The sequence below is a fragment of the Pieris rapae genome, chromosome 6 (genome assembly GCF_905147795.1).
Source record: "Pieris rapae chromosome 6, ilPieRapa1.1, whole genome shotgun sequence".
NCBI lineage: Eukaryota > Metazoa > Arthropoda > Insecta > Lepidoptera > Pieridae > Pieris > Pieris rapae.
In genome coordinates this window covers 967,051-991,081 of record NC_059514.1, presented here as the reverse complement: position 1 = coordinate 991,081, position 24,031 = coordinate 967,051, and the positions used below count along the sequence as shown (strand labels likewise).

Below are 24,031 nucleotides of genomic sequence, written 5' to 3'. Positions count from 1 at the left end.
ACAAAGTATAGAGTAAAAGAAAGAAATAATTCTTATGAAAACATCAAATGATGATAGGAAAAAGGCAATTCACTCAATATGAAATATAACCAACTAATCATAATAAACACCACTGGATCAGTGTATCTTTGGAGTAGGCATCTTTTACTTTGCTGACAAAAACAAATACATATAAATTTTTTGTTCATCATTAGCTAGCGATAACATATATTTACAAGCTTTAATTTGGCTTATTTCATGTTTCTATGTGTTATGTATTTTACAATAATTAAAATGAGAAATTATTTAATTATTATTAATTTAAATATCCAGTTAAAATTTACTTGTCACAGAGAAATATTCTTTATATTCCAAGACTGAACTTGAAATGACAACGAAGTTAATAGCATTACAGAAACTTCTACGTAATAAATCGCTGCATTTATAATAGGGAAAGAGAAAATATGAAATATTGCAAAGGTCGGGCGGATATTAAAAAATAATAGCGTGCAAATGGAATAGAAAATTTAACTTCGATATTTGCGACTAAGATATGCCTTTTCTTGATTTATTTGTTTAGCTTACAAGCAAAAGTTAATTTAGAGAAAAACCTATTAGTGATAGTCGGAGATCGAAATGGTGACTGCATGGTTGAGAATCTCGCGCTGAAATATATGTATTAACATTGCTTTTAATAGGTATAGGTAGAGGTTAACTTTTATTAAAATAGTTTTTCGTTATATTTCATTAATTTGCAGACTTTTTAAACATCGATTCATTGTATTAGTATTCAAAGTTCAACGTCTGAGTCGATGAACTCACGTGGAAAACCATAGTTCATATCCTTAAGACGAGGTTAAGTTATTGTAGCTGAAGGTCCGTGATATATTTAAAAATAAAGTAAGCTTATTCGTTTCAATAAATAATATCCAAGGTGTAACAAGAAGCGCTTAAGAAACCTAATACAATAAAAAATTGTTTACGCACGCATCTAGCGTATTGCGTAAACAAGGTTGATAATAAATTTACTCGGTTTTTGAAGTCGGCACAAGTAATGACTTTAGCATGTGACTCATCCCTGAGGTGGTAGGTTCAATCTCCGGCTGTACACCAATGCATAATATTCGCTCGAAGGGTGAAGGAAAACGTGAGGAAACCGGCTTCCCTTGAACCCAAAAATTCGATGAATGTGTCAGGCACACGAGGCTTATAACCCACATGCCTAATAGATTGACACATGATCATGAAACAGACACAGAGATTTGAGTACAGACTGTAACTATGTAGGTCAGATTTTTTCGTCATTGCCACAATAATCTTATCTGAAAATAGTTTCATATCTAGCAGAGAAATTCACCAGAATCAGTTATTCAATATTATACTGCTATTCTTTGTTAAATACTTACTTTTTTAGCTGTATCCTTGTGTTCCTGAACATACTCCTCTTTCAAGGGCTCTGTTTGCAGGTCGGGGAGTGAGTGGCTTATTCGTATCGCCGCCTGTCGGGAGAGGGAATCACAATTGCTGTCCTGAGAATTACGTCGGGTCCTGTAACAACTTTAAAGAGTTATTCTAGATTATAATAAATACCGTAATAAAAAAAATTGATTTTTTACTTGTAATAAATTCCTTGGGATCTGATAAACAAAAAGTAATATCTGAAGACTTACGCTTCATATATTTATAGGTACTATTACAACCCAGTTGAAAACTTCTATTGTATTTTCTTATATCAATTTTGATATATGATATTTATGGAAAAATTCGTTTTATTTTTAATATATATGTTAACATAGTCTTAAATATCAATCTCACACCAAATCTATTATATGATTTTTGATTATAAAATTCATAATCATTTATTCATAAAGGTAACACACAGGTACACTTATGAAGGTCAAAACACAAATATATATTAAATGCGTCGTATTTTAAATTTATTGCAATTTATTAAATTAAGGGCATAGAACGGAAGAGAACTGGCAATAAACTCTCCGCCAATCTTTTAAATCATCAGTGTTTGTAAGAGCTGTAAGCATTACGCCAAATTTCACATGACGTATAAAGTAAATAATAATATTAAAATAAATTAAAAACAAAGATTTGTTCTCTATCACCTCGACTTTATAAACTTATGAAGTTAAATCATTTTTATTATTAACATCAATTCTACAAGAGAATGTATAAATACAAAATGTCTAGCACGCCAGCCCTAGGTAATATATGCAACTCTTCTAAGCCTATCTTACCAAGCTAACCTAGGATAGCGCAATGCAATTTCCTAGAGATTGTTATCTGGAACAACGTTATTATTCGCTTGGACACTTTTATAAGTACCCTATGGAAACATTCTTTATTAAGAGTTTTCAAAGGCTTTAGTTTTTTAACTTTTGTTCAGTATAAGGTAATTACCACGTTGTATTTGAAAAAGTAGATGATTCTTTATATGATATCATCTGTATTGATAGACTAGTAATAATTGAATATTTTTATCAGTCTTAGATTCAGATTTATGCTTTTATTTTTAGCCATCTGTGCCTGATATATTTTGATTCTTTTACAACTTAAAGATACCCTTACCCCATTAATTAACTATGATAGAAAGAATGATTAAAAACTTGAACTTTATATTCACAACCTTGTAAATGAAAATTGCGCCTTGAATCTCTTATAGCACAACCATAGAAATATATTTTATTTTTTACCTGCCCATGAGCCACCTCCATGTAGCAGCACACTGGTAGCCAACAGCGGCAAGTAGCACGGCTGCCATAGCAGCCAGCATCAAAGCTGCAGCGTAGTCCAAGGAACTGCCCAGCACTCCACCAGATTGCGTTTCTATACCTTCAGGCTTCCAACTTTCTGTAATAAAAATAGCTATTATAATTTATGTATTCATTAATTACAAACAAATATATAATTAGAATCCAAATATATTCCCAATCTCTCCAATCCAATCCAATCCGAACTCTATTAAAACCATATTTATCGTTTTAACATAATAAAAAGGAAATCTTATACTAAACTAATATTTTCCGATTTCAGAAACAATAATGTAAATCTATTATTATTATTTCAAAGTGTTCATGGGCGGCGATATAATTTCTATAAGATGAGTTAGTTGCCCGTTTGCTCCCTGTTCTATAAAGAAAACGTTTAATTCCTTGATAATATAAATTTCGGTTGATGTTGAATAGACAAACTATTTTGTGTAGAATTCCATATTATTTCGATCTCAAAATCTTAATACTGAACCTTCAATTAGTAAACTAAAGGACCGAGAGAAATGATATTCTTATTAACTGAAATAAGAACTCTTAGAAATTCGTGCTTATAATTCCAATCACAACGCCTCAGTTTAGAACAATAAATATTATTTCAGTACATTTATAATTTTGCGTAAAACACCTTTGACAATTTTACTGTTACCATGAGGATAAAGTTAAATTATTTTTGAGAAAATCATGTTGTTAAAGAATCGAAGACGGCTGGACCAATTCAGGTTTTTTTATCATTCCTTGAACTATGAAAATTGTTTTATTTAGTACTTTATGTTTTGTTTTCGTTACAGCGACCACTACGGGGTAACACAGAAAAGTGGTCCATATGGTAGCTCCTAGATAGGTAGCTTAAGTAGGTATACGTAAAAACATTTATTAAGGCGAAACCAAGTTTGCGGGAGCAGGTACATAGCTTATAAATATTCGGCTGTCATAGTAAAAACTTATTATTAAGTACATCTCTGTATAGTCAAGATAGTGTCGGAAGGCAGATGGCAGGAGATCTCGTATCCTGTCAGGTGTAGTCAATACCTGTCTATTGCTGCACGACAGTGAATCGAACGCTCGACGTTTTGCCAACAATGTTTGTGTTATGGGTGAATTTTTTTTTATTCAATCACAGTGAAGTTTTTGAATTACTTTTATAAATGATGGCTATTACCCCCATATCTATATATACTGATATTATAAAGAGGAAAGATTTGTATGTAAGTATGTTTTGTAACGAAAAGAAAAAAGTACTTGACTACTGCTAGATTATCACTGATATATAAGCATATTTTAATTGCAATAAAAAATAAGTTTATTTTTATAACAATAATGTTACCCAATCTTTCATCGCATGCGCTACAAAAAACTATTTATGATAGAAAATAAATGCTCCCCAATATTAAAGAACATATCAATATCTACAATTTTTTCCCGGGTCTGCCGTCAGTGAGTACTGACGGCAGACCTGAGTCAGTCAACTACTACTGAGTCAGTAGTCAATAAAGACTAGAATTATTGTTTATAAATATATAAGTGAAACATCGGTTCATGTTACTAAATAATTTCCCTAATAAATGTCTATAATTTAAATCGACATCAAATATTTCATAATTACGAAATGTCGAACAAATTACCTAAGATGTTCAAGTCTAATTTAGTTATACTTAATTTATTTAAATTTAATTACTGGGTAACAAGAATTTCACTACACAAACTTAAAATTGTAATTTCGTGTATTTTAAATTTCTTAAAGTATACAGCCCTGAACCAAGAAGAATAAATATCGTTTTTTATGCTTATAAAAATCCAGTGGCGCACGCTTGATATACGCCTATTTTGCTCACTTATATATCAAGTATTAAATATTTGTATACGCAAATAGGTGATTAGCGCTTTACTACAAACCAATTACAGCAGGAAGACAAGCTAACCTTTGAGAAGGGACGCCCATCTCCTACCAAGTCAGTCTTGTAGCAGAAAATACCGCAAGTCTCTTTAAGCGGTTGGGTGGAATGCGCTCGTCGAGTGTTCTAAGGGCTGGCTTTCCGAGTAGCAAAGATCATAATGTAATTAAAGACTTCAACATTTTCGTAGTAGTAGTACAACACAGGGAATCCTAGTGTGGGGGCCAGTGCACTCTACTTTATAGAAACATTAATGTATTTTGTGTCTAATAAAGTTCTTTCTTTCTTTCTTTCAGTTAGTTAGTAGAGTTACGGAAATGGCACTTCCTTCGCGATTGTAAAAAATATGTTGATGTACGTTATCGATTTTTAGGATATGATTTTTCACGATATTTACTACTGCATCAACGTGCAAAAGTCACATTGGTGCATAGATATAATATATTGCGTGTTCTCCCCATGATAAGGAGCTCCTATTTCACCATGTCTAAAGATAGAGAACAAATATTTGCTATTAATTTATTTTATTAATATCAATTACTTAAGATATCATGGGAACATGGGGTAATGGTTGCAGCAATATTGTGTAAAACAAAACTTGGCTATTAAAGGCTGGCGGAGACTTTACTGCCAGTTCCTCCCTTCCGTTTTACGTCCTTCAATTAGAAATGCAAGTAATTTGATTTGATCCAAGCCTCAATCTGAAAATTTGTTTGTTAGGCTACGCGAAAGATTTAATAAATACGTTTCTACTTAATAAAGGCAATGCAAATATATTAATACTGTTATATTTACTGATAAAATAATAATATCAATAAAGCCTTGATTAAATTCTCTATTGGGCTCTTGAATACCGGAGATAGCATCGTAGTACAAGTTGCTTCAAGTTGTAAGCTCTAAACTAATGCTATAAACCCGATCCAGCGTTTAACTGTCTTAAACTGCCCCTTTGTTACTATTGTTCAGTTATAAACCTGTTACACACATGTATATATCTGTTAGATTACTTCCTACATATCTCAAGATTTTATAACATCTAAACATTAAGTTTTATAATTATTGACCCGAACACTACAGAGACAAGTTGCTCTCGCCCATCACTATTGCTGAAAAGCAATCTAAGCGCCGAGTTACAATACAAATGTATTAAATACAGGTTTAAATTTGTTAAAGAAATTTAGTATATGCATAAATCGAGGTACCAGTTGAACGAATTATTGTGCGTATCAAATTTTTATTATGTGTAATGGGACGGCCTAAAAAGCCGTCCATCAAAGCAGGCCATGGACACACCGTTTAATGGGTGCGTTCTTCTTTGAAACAATTAGAGGTCGCATATCCGAGAGAAGACCCACACCGGGAGTCCATTTCACAGTTCGCTGGTTCGAAAAAAAAAATGTCATATAAATGCACCCATCAAGGTGATGCGGACGATATTTTCCACTTGATACCGATCGTACGATGTTAAAACGGCTGGAGGAATCAAACCAAACAACACTTCTTTAAATAAGAATAAATTTTCGGATCTAACTGTGGGACTAAGCTAAAATAACTATACCATTATACTTAATTAATTAATAAATCTTAAACATGTAAAAAGTACTATTTAAATTAGTCTCAAATATTTTAAATAAAAACTTTCAGCTACGCTGTAGCCTTCGTGTCTACGAATCTCGTAGCTCCCTACGGACCTATGTATTATAACGAAAATGAAATAACAAAGCAAAACTGTATTTCATGTAACGGCTAATCATGAAACAGAATACCTCGAAACGTTCCTGGCACTTTCTCATAAATTTGAATCAATGACGGGCGTATTATATAGAAAATTGCCTCAATTTTCTACGTTACCTAACTTGCAATAAGGTTTTCATTCTCTTGGTGTAACAAGTGGATAATTCTCGTAGCCGTAAATCGCTCAGTCTAGCTACCATGAGTTATCGAAGAAAGAAAATCTATCGAAAGTTATGTAAATAGAAAACAAACATTTATTTTAAATATTCGTTTAAAAGTTTTTCATTCTTATAGTTACAATGAAAATAGGACAAAATGAAACCTTAAATGTATTTGATTATTTAAATTTAACTAATAGTGTGTTTAAAGAAGAACAATTTAAAAAACATCATGCATCCATACAGTTAAATTGCCACAAATGACAAGCTTTTGACATATCGACGTTTATCGAGTCAACTAGTTATCAAAACATTTTAACTGAACCACAAAAATTTCCAACACATTCATTCTATTCTGTGTTAAAACTTTGAAACAGATTTTGTTGAATCCTAGAAATAAAACGTATCTGTAAAATTGAAAATATATTTCGTAGTTTCATTTCCGTCTGAAAATAATACTTTAGGCGTAAAAATAAAAAAATTAAGCTAGGATGGTAGTATATTTATATATCATCAAGTATATATCTTGGATGGTACAGGTTGTGATGATTTTTAAAACAAATACGCAGACCCCAAGAATATTAAGAACTCATGGTAAACCTTCTGACATCTCTATGGATAAAATTATCGTAACAAACGCGAAGAACACGAGGAATATCGTTATTAGGATGAAAAGGATATCTTTTCTATCCATCTTTTTGAACAAAACATCGGATTCCCTTTGTTCCATTTGATCCATTGTTTTTAATAAATCTAAATAATACAGTTATAGCTTACTATTTTAATGTCTTAAATAAAGTCTAGACTTCTTTTATGTATTTGAACTCCAAAAAATGCGGCTTCAGAAGAAACATCTACAAAAAACATTTTTCTCATATCGATACTACATGCCAGCTTATCTCTACTCTACCTAGTCCTACATACTCTAACGTGCTAAAAATTACATCACTATTTTATCGTCTCATATCAAAGTACTAAATAACTAAACATATGAAATAGTGATATGCGTCACAATTGGTCTAACAAGTGTCGAGCCATCATGATTGGAAACCCCACAACGACTTTTTCCAACTTGGTTACCACAGCTTAATTTGAAAGCTTTTATTTGGACGACATTTTAAAAGTTACTGCGCAAACAACAGCAATAAATCAAATGAATACGCGTAGTAAAAGTTTTACCGGCAATATCATTCGTATCAATTATATAAGTACGATACATATACTATGTAGTTAGTATTGAGTATAAATATTGGATTGCTAATATCTTTCTAATAAACGTTCATTGTCCTTTATTGCTGTTATGATAATATAATATGATATGTAGGAATACAAATATAAGAAACGTCTGTAAATTTCCTAGCGCTATAAGGCTTTTTAGGGAAATATCAAAAAGGTTAGTCGACGGCAGAGGAGACCGAAGAACTGGCAGCTACCTCGCACAAAGATTTAGCTATTTAAACAGGGAACGCTGCTGTATCTTCGAACCTTGCCTAAAGGGACTCCGTGTAATAATACATTTTAGTTATTACATCTAAGGTTAGTTATTGATTTTATTGTTCTTATTTTTTATTTATTGCATTATATTATAATATTAATTTATAATTACAGCATTGTTGGCCTAGTGGCTTCAGCGTGCGACACTCATACCTGAGGTCGTAGGTTCGATCCCCGGCTGTGCCCCAATGGATTTTCTTTCTATGTGCGCATTAATTTTTTTTTAATTGTCTATTTACAGAATTAAACATAACGATCTAGCCTAACTTAAGACTAATGAGTAAAAAAAAACTTAGGTGAGTTTAATATACTAAAAAGGAGTTTCAAGAAAAGTGTCTAATAACACTACTTACAGTCTCTATAAAGGTTCCACTTACTATTTAGCACTTAAGACTAACGCGCACTTATTCAATTTAATTCAATAATACGAATGGTTTTGTACTTATCCATCTTCTAGGCCCAAGGTGTCAAGAAGTTAAATAGCCTCTACATTCACCTCGTGTTGATGGAGCCTTCATGGGCTTCAACAATAATTTTCATTATTTGTGACGTCCCACAATATTGTGGTGACGTCCTCTACGATTTCAAAAATATGCATATAATTTAAACGCGTTAAATAAATAAATGCGCGTTCAATATGAAAATTTGCTTAATCTTTTTGAGATTGCAGACCCCTAGGTATTTTCCGAAATTGAATTGGGTATACACGATCCCAATAAAAACAGTTTAAACCAATCCCTTCCGAAAAGAAGGCTCTTACCGGCGATAAATAAAGGACGAGAAATACGCTTAGTCCCATATTGCGGAACGAAAGTATCTCGAATTTTATTTTGGTGAAAGGATATGGCATACAAGATAATCTAGATGGTTGGATGGATGAATAGTTTAGAAGAGCACCATATTGCGCTGAGAATGTGTGGGGCTCTAAGTTCGACGTTCAAATACTTTCTATGATAAAAACAAATGACTTTTTAATAATGGATCGCGCTGTTACCAAGGATCTATATCGCCACAGATATTTATTTTTATAGAATATAATAATTATATAAGTTGTTATGTTGTTTTTGTTTTATAGAATATATTATATAAGTTGACGAGTATGACGCATGGCCAGCCATCGGCCCCCACGCCATTTAGGGAGAGAGGCAAAATGGCATGGATGCCGCCACAAGCAATGAAATTTAAGCGAGAATTCTTGAAATGTGAACTTGGCTATAAAAGAAAAATAATGTTCATAATCAAGCAAGTAGATGGGGTAGCCTGACGAATTTTGGTGCAGAGCCGTGATTCGAATGCACGATCTTATAGATGAGAAACGCTTAAACTTCTAGAATCTAGGCTAACATTTCAACTTTTTTAATATTACATTATTTTTAAATGTAGATGAAAATATTTCATATTAAATATTTATACAAAACAAATAGTTATATTAATTTCGAATAGCCACAAATTGTTATTTACCTTGAAAATACGTTAGCCTAGTTAGTATTGGAGTTGATTAAACCAATTCAACCGACTGAACTAATTATAAAGCTTAAACTATTATTTCTATTACAGAGTGTCCTTTAGTCTTTTTTCATTTAATATATTGATAAAAAATAGAATAAAATTCGTCAAATTTAATAAAACCAACTTTAATATATTGATTAAATATAAAATATTAAATAATCAAACAATTATTTCAGATTACAATTGCACGGCTGTATTGTATTTGCTTGGTTATTAATTTTTAATATTTCACACGAGTTATATAACGAACTGTACGTTCTAATACAGCTATACAGTGGCCGACTGTCATATTATCATTGTAAAATTCTATTCTTATGAGAGTGGCGTAGTGGCAGAGTATTTATTGCCAGTTCTTCTCGTCCGTTCAAAGCCCTTGATTTGGACATGACGCCCTTGGATATGACTGGCAGTAAATGTAGCAAAGCATTTAGGATTTAATATGTATTTCTTTACTGACGGTAACACAATGTTCTCTACATTGTGTTACCTAAATGAATAAATGATTTTGAATTTTGAACTTGACTGCTTACGCCGATCGAAGGCAAGCAAGTGATGTGAGCACGTAGTGAAATATTTCAGCGGAATTCTGAATATGCAATATGCACTATTGCGCTTGTTGAAATATAGAATTTTATATTCTTCTACGTGAATTTTTGTCGGTAATAACAATTCTATTTTAGCTTAATAATTAATCGCGCAATAAAGCAAGAGGGTTCAGGTTTACATCGAGTCTTTTATCTATGTACTAATTATAAGACTCAGAGTCGCCACTTAGTGCTAAGTAAGACCCTGTATGTCAAATACATTATTGACTATCATGTGTATTGATATGTCGCATTTTAAGCCTTACCGATTGTAATGACGACATAATTAAGATTACAAAATGAGTAGATATACTATTTTTTTGGGTTCCACGCAAAGGCGTCAGTAGAATATATCTACTGACGAATATAAAAATGATATACGATAAATCAACTTCTCTTATTTAAATTGCAGCAAAAAATGTAATTATATCAAGTATGAAACATACAAAACAGTTTTCCTGTTAATTCTCAAGAATCTCCATATCAATTCTAAGGGCATCTCCCTAATAAGTAAACAAGATATTAATTATAGAGGAATCACGAAGAGATAATATGTTTGTCGATCTAACAAAAGACGTTTGCACTTCAAGTCAATATTATTTTGTGAGTGGAATCAGTCTTGCTTTGTAATTTGAGTACAACCGTTCGTAAACAATTAAAATGCGTGCCTCGATAATGCTGCTATAAGGTAAACAGTAAAATCTAATTAAAAAATTATTCCTTTCACGTTCAAGAACTTAGTAGGGATTTAGCTTTGAATTTAAATTTGGTTGAAGCATAATTAATATCGAAACTGAAAGCGCATACTTGCTGGGAGAGATAATGTCTCTCTATCGCCGATGCCGGAAACATTTTGCTGTGTATTCGAGTCGCCCTATCCAGCTATTCCCATTCTCCGATTACTCTCGCAGCTTTTCGACTCTTCGCCGGGAAATGACGTATTTGTGTATTTATTATGCTATAATTTCAAAGGTATACTTATAAAGGATATAATGTATAATGGCAAAAGGATTTCTATAATTTTGTAAATGTTTGTTTAAATTTTGACACGTATGGGCTGAAAATAAATAAATAAAATAATGATAACAACTCTTATTTTTTTCTCCACCGCTTCTTGTGAAAGAAACAAATGAATAAAGTCAAATTATTTACTTCAATTACGCCTTTGGAGAGTTAACATTATTAGTTAAAAAAAACTTTAGTTGCCAGTTCTATAAGGTAAGGTATATGGACAAGAATATGGGAACTCCGTACTTGCTGCTTCAAAATAATTATATGCACAAATATAGATACAAAAAAAAACTATTATAATATAATAAAATAGGCGCTAGGCGAAGATTGAATCTCTAAATAATAATGCTATTGATTAAACTAAAGCATATAAGTTCCCCCCTTGCATACTTACACTGTTCTGTGTTACTTTAAATAACTTTAAAACTAAATAAATCATAATAAGTTGCTTGAAGAGATCGAAATTAGTGGACCTTCACTAAACTTTTTATATATTTTCACTTAATTGTAAATACTCCTTTGATAAAAAAATTGTAGACGGCTCTTAAAAAGTCTATATGCAAGAAGGCAGCCGGCGCAAAAAGTCCCTTGATGTCATGAGTGTTCATAGTAATAATAAATCAGATAAGCAATCGACAATTAAACAATATCAAACCGAAAATAAATATATGAGGAGCTAAACTTGATAAGAAGGATATATGATTCAACTTATCACTCTGATAAAACACACGACATGTACAGAGTTGGAAACATTAATACAGACACATTTGCGATATTAACACAAATATGTTGCTTTGACATGTTGTGTAGTCTAGACATAAAATTTCGGTTACCGTGCTTTTAGAAATGCCACCTTATCCTTATGTAGTTAAAGTATATTTTTGATGCTGAAGCTATGTAAACGATATAGTTTATGAAATAAAAACTATATAAAAGTTATATTATTTAGTACTTACATTCGTAGAGACGAGAAAACACTTAGATGAAAAGACGTGAATTAATCGTTTGTATTAAAGAAAACTTATAAGTTTTAGTTTTATATTTTTTCTTCAATTCCCCATCTCCTTCTCTCTCTTCCTTTAAATCTCTACTGTACAAACATTATCTGTCCGCATAGTACAAGTTCTCGTCTAAATAAAATTACAATGATCAAAGATTATGTGTATGCATTGTGCAGTAATATGCAGTATGCTCACAAGACGTGCTCATACGGGATTGTAACTTCACAGATTTTTTTGTATTAAAAATCCGGGCGTTCTACGATTGAGCAGAGGTGGTCTGGTGGTTTTTTAGTAATGCCAAGGAAGAGGATTGTAGAACTTTAAAATAAACAATATAGGTATTTGTTGACTATACTTCTATGTATATGAAACAGCACAACCACTCCCTCCGCATAGCTGGACAATTTGTTTAATATTTTGGAAATAAATATGTTACTTATACTCAAACTCTTAACATTGTAACGGTGAAATAGTTTCTGTAATCGGTCGAGTACTTAAGATTTTTTTTTTAATATACAAAAATAATAATATTTTTCTTTTTTTATTTAGAATGCCCCGTACTTAAATCATAAATTTACGTTCCAAGAAAAGAGTCGAAAATTATAGGTACAAATCGTCGAAATAGTTTTATAACTAAAAACATAAAAATGTGTCAATCGCATTTTATGGATGATTTTATTTGAAAGGACGAAACCCGTGTTAATAATTATATAAAGTCTAGACAGGTGCTAATAAAATACCTAACAAAGAATATATCAAATTTCAGTATCAGAACCTTGCTGTATCAATCAAGTCAGTGAGTCATATCAAAATAGGTTTCAGACAAAAGATGGGTGCACTGCAACATCTTTGAGACAGTCTGTTGCATGATTATGAATGGTTCTATAACCGAACCAAACCTTGGTCATTCCTTATGTGAATACATATTTCCATTATTTGAAATATATGAAGATGAAAATTATAAAGTCAACTTAAGGCATTAAAAAACCTTAGTTTAGCCGGCTTGCTTATTATTTCTTAGTAAAATTTATGGACGATCCATATTGTAGCCTTATGGATAGTCCGTCCACTACACAAAGAACATTCGTCTTACTAGATTCTTAGCAATGATATTCAAATAGAAAAATTGCCATGAAGAAAGATAGCTTTTCATACATTTCAATATATTTTCCTGACTTCAATTATATATTTGATATACAATATTTGATATATATATATTGGTGTTTTAGAATATTATAATGAGAAAATGGGGGATGTATGTTTCTATTATATATATGTATATATATATATAGGTTCTAAATACCACTCTTATCTCAACTTATTTTACTTTTGTAACTGAATAATTTGTTTCAAAGTTATATTGCTATTTACATTTGTATTATACAAGAATATTTTTAATGACCTAAGATAACATAACATCTTAAAATTATTTCGTTGGTTTAAAAATTATTTATTTTATTATTAAAATAAAGATTTAAAATAATCACGTCCAGGCAACAGTTTACGATGCGCGCGGAAACCGGAAAACGGTTTTTTGTAACAAACCTACACCCTGAAGTTAGCTGAAACATAGACCACAACATTTTAAAATAAATAGAGATTCTATTTTTTTTATTATGTAGAAATGCTTTTTTGTGATATCAAATAAAAATATCACAAATTTAATTAAAATTCAATGTTTCAATTATAAATGCCTTTTCTTCGTGTCGTTTTTGCTACAACCCTAGAAACGCGAAGACTATTTTGTTACGGCAAAGAAGTAATGCGTATATAAGTACACACACACACAGATGTTTTTGGGCAACACGCAGAGATCGAGAAAGTCTAGAAAAAAACATCGTAACTTAGAGCAGTCCACGGCAGAGTGGAGAGCACCAGACCTCTAGGCTGATCTCCTATTCGTTGCACCAATCAATTAAAGGTCCTCACGGGTCTTATAATCACTAGCGCGGAGGATAGAGGACCACACCACAGGATAGAGTGGAAGAAGTATGCGGTGGCGCCCCAACTAACACGACCTTCAGAAATGAACAGTGTGACTGAAGAAGAATGTATTTTTATATCAAGACCGAAGAATTCAAATCGTACCTATTCAATAAAATTATAGCAATAGAATTATATTGAAATAAAATTCAGAATAAACAAAAATAACGTTATTCAGCGAAATGTTCATATTGAAGCTTCATCATGCCTAAAAATATGAGAATGATATTGTGATATAAAAATATTAAAATACTCGAAAGAACTAAGAAAGACGTATAAAGCCTTGAAATGTAACAAACACACAGAGTAATGAAAAATCTTTCGCCGAGTTCACAAGGTGCGATGAAAAACACGTTTAATCTGTAGCCGGCACACCTCTAGATCATTAGTTATCTGTCCTCGTAACTACGCAGGATTTGCGAATTGATTGATGACATGGATGAAATGTAATTCTAGATACTTTCCCTTATATTTTTCACAGGTTTTGTGTAACCTTGTTAAATTGCGTAATTGGAACAAAGAAACTTTTTAGAACTTGGGACTGTTGCTTCATTACTCTTTGCTAATTTCTGTTAAGTATTTGGCTATTAACACTCGTTAATCTTCCCTGAATGTAACCTTACTACCCCACATCTCCATGCCTACATGCCCCAAGATACGGTAGCGACAAACATTAGTTAAGGCCATCTCTGAGAAAAAAACAAACCAAAAAAATTATTGTTTGAGAAGGATTATTATTTAATATTTTTAATATACGTCTGTTGTAATATTTTTCTCAAAACTTACCGCTTATTCTGACGTTTATTTTACTTGAACCACCACGCAAAACGACCTAACAGTGTCTATATGCATATACATAGTAGAATAATAGTAGAATATAGTAAAATAATAAAAAACCAGATGTGCTACCTTTTAAGGTGTGGGTGTGTGTGTGTTGTGGCTATGGATTTTTCCTCCTGTGCCTGACATACGCCGTCGAATTTTTGGGTGTAAGGCAAGCCGGTTTCTTCGCAATGTTTCCTTCAATCCTCGAGCAAATGTTAAAAACACTCATAGAAAGTTCATTGGTGCACATCCGGGGCTAGAACCTTTACCTTAGAGTCAATAGGCCAACACTGCTTCAACATATAATGATAAAACTTATTTTTTATTGAACAGGGCAGGAGGCTCGATGATACACGAAGCCTAATGTTAAGTGATACCGCCGCCCATGGACACTCTCAATACCAGGCTCGCGAGTGCGTTGCCGGCTTTTTAACAAACCAACAATTTTCTTTTTTTTTTTTATAGAACAGGGGGCAAACGGGCAGGAGGCTCACCTGATGTTAAGTGATACCGCCGCCCATGGACACCCTCAATGCCAGAGGGCTCGCAAGTGCGTTGCCGGCCTTTTTCCCTTCCTTTCCTTTCCTTTTTTTTCCCATCGAGTGATTTGAATTTTTCTGTTACAAGTCACAGATTAATCTGTATCTTGAAGCTTGGGCCTTATCTTCACACAGAGATAATCCATCCCAAACTCTTAACGATACTAAGCTTAGGATTAGTGAAGTACCGATCGCATCCTCTACTTTACATACTTGTAAGCGGATTATTTTACGTCCTCAAAGCCGTTTTTAATAATGAAAAGTCCGGAACGTCTGTGGCCCAAATAAAAACAAAAAAAAAGGAAATATCTGTTTGTGGTCGCATGTTACTGTGATTGATGTATGTTTTGATTAGATTTACTATAGAGTAATATAGAAAGAAAGTATGTTGAGGTACAACGGGTGTTCGAACAAATGTAGGATTCAGTATGGCAGTCTCTACCGGTACCTAACAGACCGAAACCAAACATATAAACAGAAATAACGAAATAATAAATCCATTTCCGCAATTAGCAAGACAAGCCTAGACATAAACGCCATTAAATTAATGATCACCAAAATCCCATTTAATATTAAAGGACTCACAAGGGCACCTGTCACTCTCAATACAAAACATTGACCCAAATCGCCACCTCGGACTATCGCTATCAGTAACCAGTGGGGTGGAAAGAAACCATTAATCTCCCATACAAAGGAAATTGTATGCCTATTACAAAAGTTATTATGAAACAAATTTTGCTCAACTCACAGTAACCAAATGTGTGGGTTTATCACAGGAATAGGCAACAAACTTTCTATTCGTGAATGTTTTCCACTTTTATTATAGCTGTTACAATACGTATATTGTAACGGCTATAATAAAAGTTCATCTAAGCTTAAGTGATCGTCTCTATTGATATACCTACTTTAAACCTAACCTACTAATATATTAATTAGGACAATATAACACTTATATATAGACTTATAATTGTCTGCTTAAATAAATGAATTGTAATTATAATTAATCATTAATTTATTTCCATTCGCATTTGCAAATATTTTAATTACTCAAAGAATATATAGATAGGTCTGGATAAAATTTTGCAAATGTTTCTATGATTTTAAATTTCAATCTAAGTAGCTCTACCATATAAAGTTACTTCAAAGTTTTTAGACATTACTTAAATATGTTTTGCTTTGAACTCAGAGTTGAGTTAAGTTTAAATTCCTAAATTTAAACAACCTCAGAATGGTGGATGGTGGAAGTAATCTTTGTATTAATTATTAAATTACTTTGATTATTTTTGAATGATGTATAATAAAAATCTAAGATAATATATTATTATAATTGAATTTTTTTATTATTTGTAAATGTGTTTGATAATAGAGAGGTTCTCGACACGATGTTATTGGTAAGAAAGATTGTAAAAGATTATTAAGATCTAAGAAAAGCGATTAATATTGACAGAACCATAATTTGGTTATGAACAAAGTTTAATTATTATTAAGAGGTTGAGAAGTGTTATATTGAGGCCTTTATTTTATTAATAGTCTACGAGATTTATATCAAAACGTATAAATAATTGTTAGCTGTAGTTAAATTACAAGCAAATACGTGTTCTGTAACATTGACTAATTGTAGAACATTTCCTACGAAAAAGTCATACATTTTGCTATCACGTTTCCGAGAATTCGTGTACTAAACTCATGCTCATCGTCTCTCATTTAAAACTGAAAGCAGATTTCTCAACTTCAAACACACACAACTCTAGGATTTATTTGGTAAATGAATGTCCCAAACCTATGCAGTAGCCGTATCTAACAAAGTTATGTTAAAAGGAAATTCTCAGCCTGAATTTAGTTTGAATATTCATAGCCCGTCAGTATAAGGAATTTATTCATGAATTTTTGTTAAATCGCCTTTGCACGCTCTTTAATTACTATGTACACTTGAAAAGGTATTTACTATATTATTTAATTAATGTTTGTTTTTAACTTTCTTAGAAAGAACATACGTGACTGAGGTTTTTGGAGATCAATTCATTTTTATGGAGAAAATAAATTATATACAAATCAATTAAGTTTTAATAGTTAGATTTTTATTCTCTATAGCATATTAAAATGTTCCAAATGTTGCTACTAAAAAGTAAGTACTAAGTCGAGACCGTCTTAATATCATTTATTACGTCCGTATGAAGTTCGCGGGGACAGCTGGTTTTAAATAAAACATTCCTAAAACTTATTAGAGAAATTTACTTTCCTACCCCCATATTTATAAAAACTAAATCAGCCTAATTTCACTCTTTTAATAAAAGTACTCTTTCGTCTCTGTCTTTTAAATTGGTTGTCTCTATAATGAAGGGATATAAACGAGTTCAATGTGCAATAGGACTGAATTATTTTATACGAATAAAATATAGCTTTGAAAACCTTTTTATATTTTTAATATCAACCATTTCATTGAAAAATAATAGCTTTTTATTTCTTTTTTGTAACATATGAATTAACGTACGTAGAAGACAAACAATCTTTGGAAAAATTGAATTAATCCTCAACGTTTGAGAACATTTCTCAGTATTAGAAAAATAACTCAAGAGATGAAAAATAACATTATTATGTTTTATCTTTAGTAATTTATATAAATATCTATAAGAAATTGTGCTATAATGTAATTTTAGAGTTTTCTGAGCCAGCTTTTGATAAGAATAATATGGGAATGTGTATTGGTCTATGCGACGATAAGAAGAGATCTAAAAATAGTTCATAATAATTATTTATTATTTCTTTGTTTCTTATTTATTTATTACAAAAATACATACATTATCCTTACAGACTATGCCAATACGATAATATATAATGATCATTTAATAAAATATAATAAAGTGCGTATATAAGAATTATTATAATTATAAACACATAATATACACAATATCGCTACTGTGAATTCACTCTGCGAACATACAAATAAGTCGGAGACAGCATTCAGTAGGCGTAACGTTCTGGATAACTAGGATCTGTGCAGCAGACTAGTTCTTGCCTTTGGTATCGCACAAAACCTAGGCCTTCGCCGTCGCACATATCCTATAGGTACTAAGAAACCCAGTTCTTGAAGTACACTTGGGTTGCACACAGGGGCTTACTTTCTAGACATTCAGTACGTAATATGCCAACTGTAAGTCCAGTCTGGTTTCCAATTTATTCTACCTCACCATCGCTAAGACAAATAATGTTGGGTACATTCTTAATTTAATCTGGCCAATTTTGGCTATCTGAAGTTGGATATCAGTTCAATATCCGTCTAATATAAAATAATATATCATTGTTATGTGACCTGTATAATGAAGCTTTACGTCATTAATGTGTAAATTTTATATACTTAATGACTTAAGCATACCCGGGAATGCGCGCGCATATCCGGGTATATGGCCGTGACCTCGTAGTCTTGACCCATTACGAGCAAACAAAATCAACAGGTCTTCCGAGACCCACGAAATTTTCTACAAACGTGAAGTTTTCTGAAAATTAGGTCAAAATAACCTTGACATGATTCAGAAGTTGACTGTCTTAACAGAAATAACGATACTTTATTGTTTCAAATGAGGAAAATGTAATTTATATCAAAGGCAACATTCGGGCGTACGTATATACGAAGTTATACTTCTTTCGGCGCGTTAGGATAAAAATATGAGAGGGAATGTTTATCCACCATCAAAAAACACCGACACCCTGAAGTTAGCTAGAGGCAAAGATTTATTTTTTTGAAGCTATACTTCTTTTGGCGTGTTCGAGAAAAATGATGTGAAAATTGTTTTCTATTGTTTGTGTCGTTTTTTCTACAAACGAAGAAGAAGGTGAAAGATGAAATGTTTGAAAAAAAATTTTATCTTACGCCGAAGAAGTATAACTTCTAACTCGTAACTACCCAAGTTTTTTTTGTGTTTTTTTTTTATTAAACGGGACAAACGGGATGGCTCATGCTGCCCATGGACAAATCGCCATGAGGGTTTAAATTTTCTTTTTTTTTTCAGGAGTCTTACAGTCCGTCTTTCTCTTGACGGACCCTGAGTAGTATTGGTACTTTACAAATATTACATAACTTCTTAATAAGTTATTAACATCACTAGAAAAAACTATTCATATATAACGCTGGTCCAAAATATAGCACGGGTCTGCCATGTTTTGGGGTGATCAAAAAATCAATTATATTTACGAGTTTATAGTAGATTTTAATAAATCAAGGCGTAATCATCATCAGCTCGGTAACATTCTAGTAGACATATACATGGTGCTTTTAGATGCCTGTCTAATAATGATACTAAATTAAATTTTAAAAATTTATATATAAAATAGAGTTTTAAATTAATACAGTTTTAAAATATCATAGTGCTTAGAATTATTGAGAATGCTGGTTGCAAGCGCCTATAGAGAGATAATCTGTGTTATACTACAGAATAAGTTTGACCACGATTATGAGTGGTACGTTATGTATATTAAATGCAATTTAACACTCATTAAATAACTCTGTTTTGTATCAGACATACAAAGAAATACAGGATCTGACATTATCTTAAACAAACTTGAGCAATCAACGCTCATATACACTAGGATTAGCGCTTTATGAGGGCTTAAAGGTCACTGTAGGTTAATTGCGAGAAGTTGTGTTAATCTTCTAATAACTTCTGTACAACTTTGATATAAACGGAAGGAATTTTACATATATTAGCAAATTTAACGAAAGATTACAGAAATAAGAAACAAAACAAAAGTTATTGATGCTTTGCAAAAAAGACCATACCGCTCGCCAGAACGATGACAGATTGGCCAAAGATGGTAAAAGAGTAGAAAGGGCCACCAAGAAAAAGAAAGAGCGGTCGCCCTCTTGCACAGTGAACTGACGAGCTTAAGAAAGTCGATGGAAAAGATTGGGAGAAAAATGCTCAAGACAAACTGGAAGCCCACACTTTTTAACGGGTCCTCGAAAATAATATATATATATTTTATTAATAAATAATTTTGTATGTGTTACATCCTTTCTCTATTAAAAATTGGCTATTACAATTTTTTTCCTACATTATGTATTTACAGTGTATATTCGGGGATGATTATTGGACCAAAGCGTTTTCTACAATACAAAGTCATCCTCTCGTGAGTTCTGTGCTCCGATATTGAGAGGCACTTGATTGTAAGGAAGATGTAAGGATCTTTTTTGTTCTGTGTCTTATGAATATATGTGCATAGGATATATCCATATATTCATAAGTATTTGATTGTCCTCCTTGTACCACGATGTTAGAGAGCAAAAATAAAATAAAAAATGTTTTATATAAAATTCATACTTTATCCATTCGAAAGCAGAATTATTATAACAATTGGAAATGGCTGCCTCAAATAAATAATGGTTTTTAATGGTTTAATTGTTCATCGAGTTTTAAAGCAACACTTAAAACGAAGCGTTGCGAGTAAAAAGCTGCAATTTGTCTAACTAATTGCTATCTGTAAAAGGGTTTCGTTTGGTGTGTTTTTATAAATAACAAAACGGTTTTCAAACCTTTTCTTCGTAATAGTTAGAACATTAAACCTATTTTGGGATCATTTTTTGCAATACAAGAGTTCACTCTTTTTGGTTTTCAAAATTATGTTTTTTTCGTTTCAGTTTCATTATTGTGATATTTATTTTTACGTAGAAATTAAGTAGTGTTCATAACGTATACACATTTTATTTAGAGATAAAACTTTTTCAACGGATTGAAAACTTATAATTTTTTTACATGGCCGGAATTCTGCAAAACCCTTTCATCTTTTATATCGATATCAACTCCGGGGAAATAAATACAGAAAATATAACTTTTTCTACAGCTGTGACACTTTTGACATTCAACACTCCTTTGTCGTTAGTCACCGTAACCACCACCCAGACCTTGCTCCAACAGATTACCATAAATAACTTCTTGCAAGATAAAAAAATGTAAATCTGACAGGGCAGTCGAAAACGCCTTTAAAGATTTTATTGATTCCCGTCCCGTATTTTGTACTATACAGGGATCAATTAACTACCTATAAGATCGTCAGACTGCACAGATAACAATGGTACATACTTTGATTAATGAAATATCTATATTCTATAAAACAATCTACCTTTTGTTCCTCCCATACAAAACGCCAATTTCATGTGTAAGTAAGTAATACCTTTTATTTAAAATACCCCATATATATTATCTTAGAATATACCATACCATAATAGAATCATTTGACGTTCATAATTCAAATAAGAATAGAAGGTTCTAAACCATTTATAATATTCGTTGTCCACATTTTCTTTCCACATTTAAAATTGAATACTAAAAGAAATATGAAGGAATTTTATCTTTTATACTCGCTTATGGTGGCCCTTTGCATGCAAATTAAGCATTCAAGTTGGAATAATAATGTTTTCCTACACTTAGCAAGCGTCGTTATTATACAGTTACGTTTTAAAATAATTCTGAAGTATTTTTTGTTCCAATGACGTCATTAGGATTTTGGACTTCATGTGTTCATTCATTTAAGAAGTAAGAATAACAAACCGAAAGAAATAGGTTTTATTTATTTCTAGCAAAACCACAACAAAAAACGAAGAAAAGAAGTTATGTGTCAATGTGCCTTAGTTAATATGTGTGGACGGCAAACACATAATGCATAAAATTAAACAAATTTATCGGTTATAAAAATATAATCGCAATTAAATTATTGTTTAAAGGAATCGCCTCAATTTGTTCAGAACAAGAAGAATGTTTTAAAAATTAAGGTATCATTAAAGATGTCATTAGAGTGGTAGATTAAATTAATATCGCGCAAAAAAAAATACTGTATAAATAAATAATTATAATTGCATAATCTGATAAAAGATGCTATGCAATAAGCTTCCCCGAATTCCCCGAGTGTTTTTTTTTATGATAATAAATGCCGAGGATGTCACAGGTAATACAAGGTTTCCGCTAAAGTAAAATGATATAGAAGCCACAAAATAAATTTTAACACGAATTTAGTCAATTGAAATATGTGAATAGCATACTAAGTTTCAAAGCAAAATATAGAGAAAGCTTTTAGGAAATACGTGTGATATTACTACGAGAGACTATGTTCTGATGCATTTCATTACACAAAGGTTTCTATCGCTTCCAAATAATTCAGCGAATGTAAAGGTGAGAACAATGTTAGATATTTACAATTATTCTATACGTTATATATGTCGCAGTCATATAGAATGTATAGAATTCATTTATTTTGTTAATATAACAGATAGAGAGTGGGAAGGAGGCTTATCTGATGTGATGATATTGTTTGTACGATAAAGAAAAACATATAAATGTAGGTACTTGAGAGCTTTTTTATATTCCAGGTGGAAATGCATTTGCGCCACTTCCGTTTCAGGCGTATGTGGGGCTCGAAATATCGGTACCCAAAATCTCAGCTATTCAGAGACTGGATGAACAATACCCACTAAAAACACCTCGACAAATATAAAGCCGCGTTACAGAGGCTCCGGGGTCGGTGTGGCATTTTACAGGGACTATCTCATTTGAGATCTAAGAAACTTTAAATATATTAATTTGAATAATTATGAACATTATTTTTTTCGGTGTCTCCACAGTGTTTGTAAAGACACTTAGAGAAAAATACCTTTTTAATTTAAAAGAACTGTTTGTTTTAAAATGAATTGTGTTTCCAAAGACAAAAGCTGATTATTTTTCTCTCCTATCAAATAATTTGATCTTTTCAAAGCCTCACTTCCTGAATATTTATTTTACTAAATTTCCGGTTTATTCAGTTTACAAAACATTTTATCACTGAATCTTATTATATAATTTATTAGAATTTGTAATTTTTATTATGTAATTTTGGCAGTGTATTTATTGTCGTCACAGATTATTATTATTATTTACTTAATGCCTGATTGAGCATGCAATTTATACATAATACATTGAATTTCCTAAGGGGATCGCTTAAACAGTACAGTATCTAGGTATAAAAGGTCTTAGGTATAAAACCTAAACTAATGCATCGACTTTATGTCGACGCAGGAGTTTCTGAAATAATATACGATAAACATTTTTTTTATTATTATTTATTTTACACAATAATATAATAGAATCATAATATGTTACAATAAAAGCGGTGTGGTTTGTAATAATGTAACCAATGCAGTCTTGTTCATGACTGCGAGAAATGCATATAAAAGTAGTACATATTTTAATTTACTGCATATTGTTGGTGAGTGTTAGCCCATCTAATATCTGACTGGGTTGTCCATTAATTAGCAAAAACCTCAACGATCTCTCGCCGTAAACGTTAGTTTCTCTGATGTACAGAGCCGAACTTGCGTTACCACTCGAGTCTGTACATCATGCTCCACTCGTATTTTCATGTTATCTCGAAAAATCTTTATATATATAATTCTTCTGTGAGTGTGTATGTCACTGAACTTCTCTCAAACGACTGGACCGATTTTGACGAATTTTTTTGTGTGTGTTCAAGGGGATCTGGGAATGGTTTAGATTCACAATTTTGTCCGCTGGACAAT

At 31.8% G+C, this 24,031-nt stretch overlaps 1 protein-coding gene across 3 annotated transcripts in view; it reads right to left on the bottom strand.

Moving 5' to 3' along the window:
• LOC111000179 (synaptotagmin-10) overlaps nt 1-24,031 on the bottom strand; it is a 61,831-nt gene that overhangs the window by 26,987 nt on the left and 10,813 nt on the right. For 2 of the 3 annotated variants that reach the window (XM_045628712.1, XM_045628710.1), the window contains exons 2-3: nt 2,685-2,841; nt 1,386-1,536 (exon numbers count right to left, since the gene is read on the bottom strand). In XM_045628712.1, the coding sequence (XP_045484668.1) occupies nt 1,386-1,536; nt 2,685-2,841 (308 nt within the window). The remainder of the gene's footprint in view (nt 1-1,385; nt 1,537-2,684; nt 2,842-24,031) is intronic. The other variant, XM_045628711.1, reaches the window with a different exon arrangement.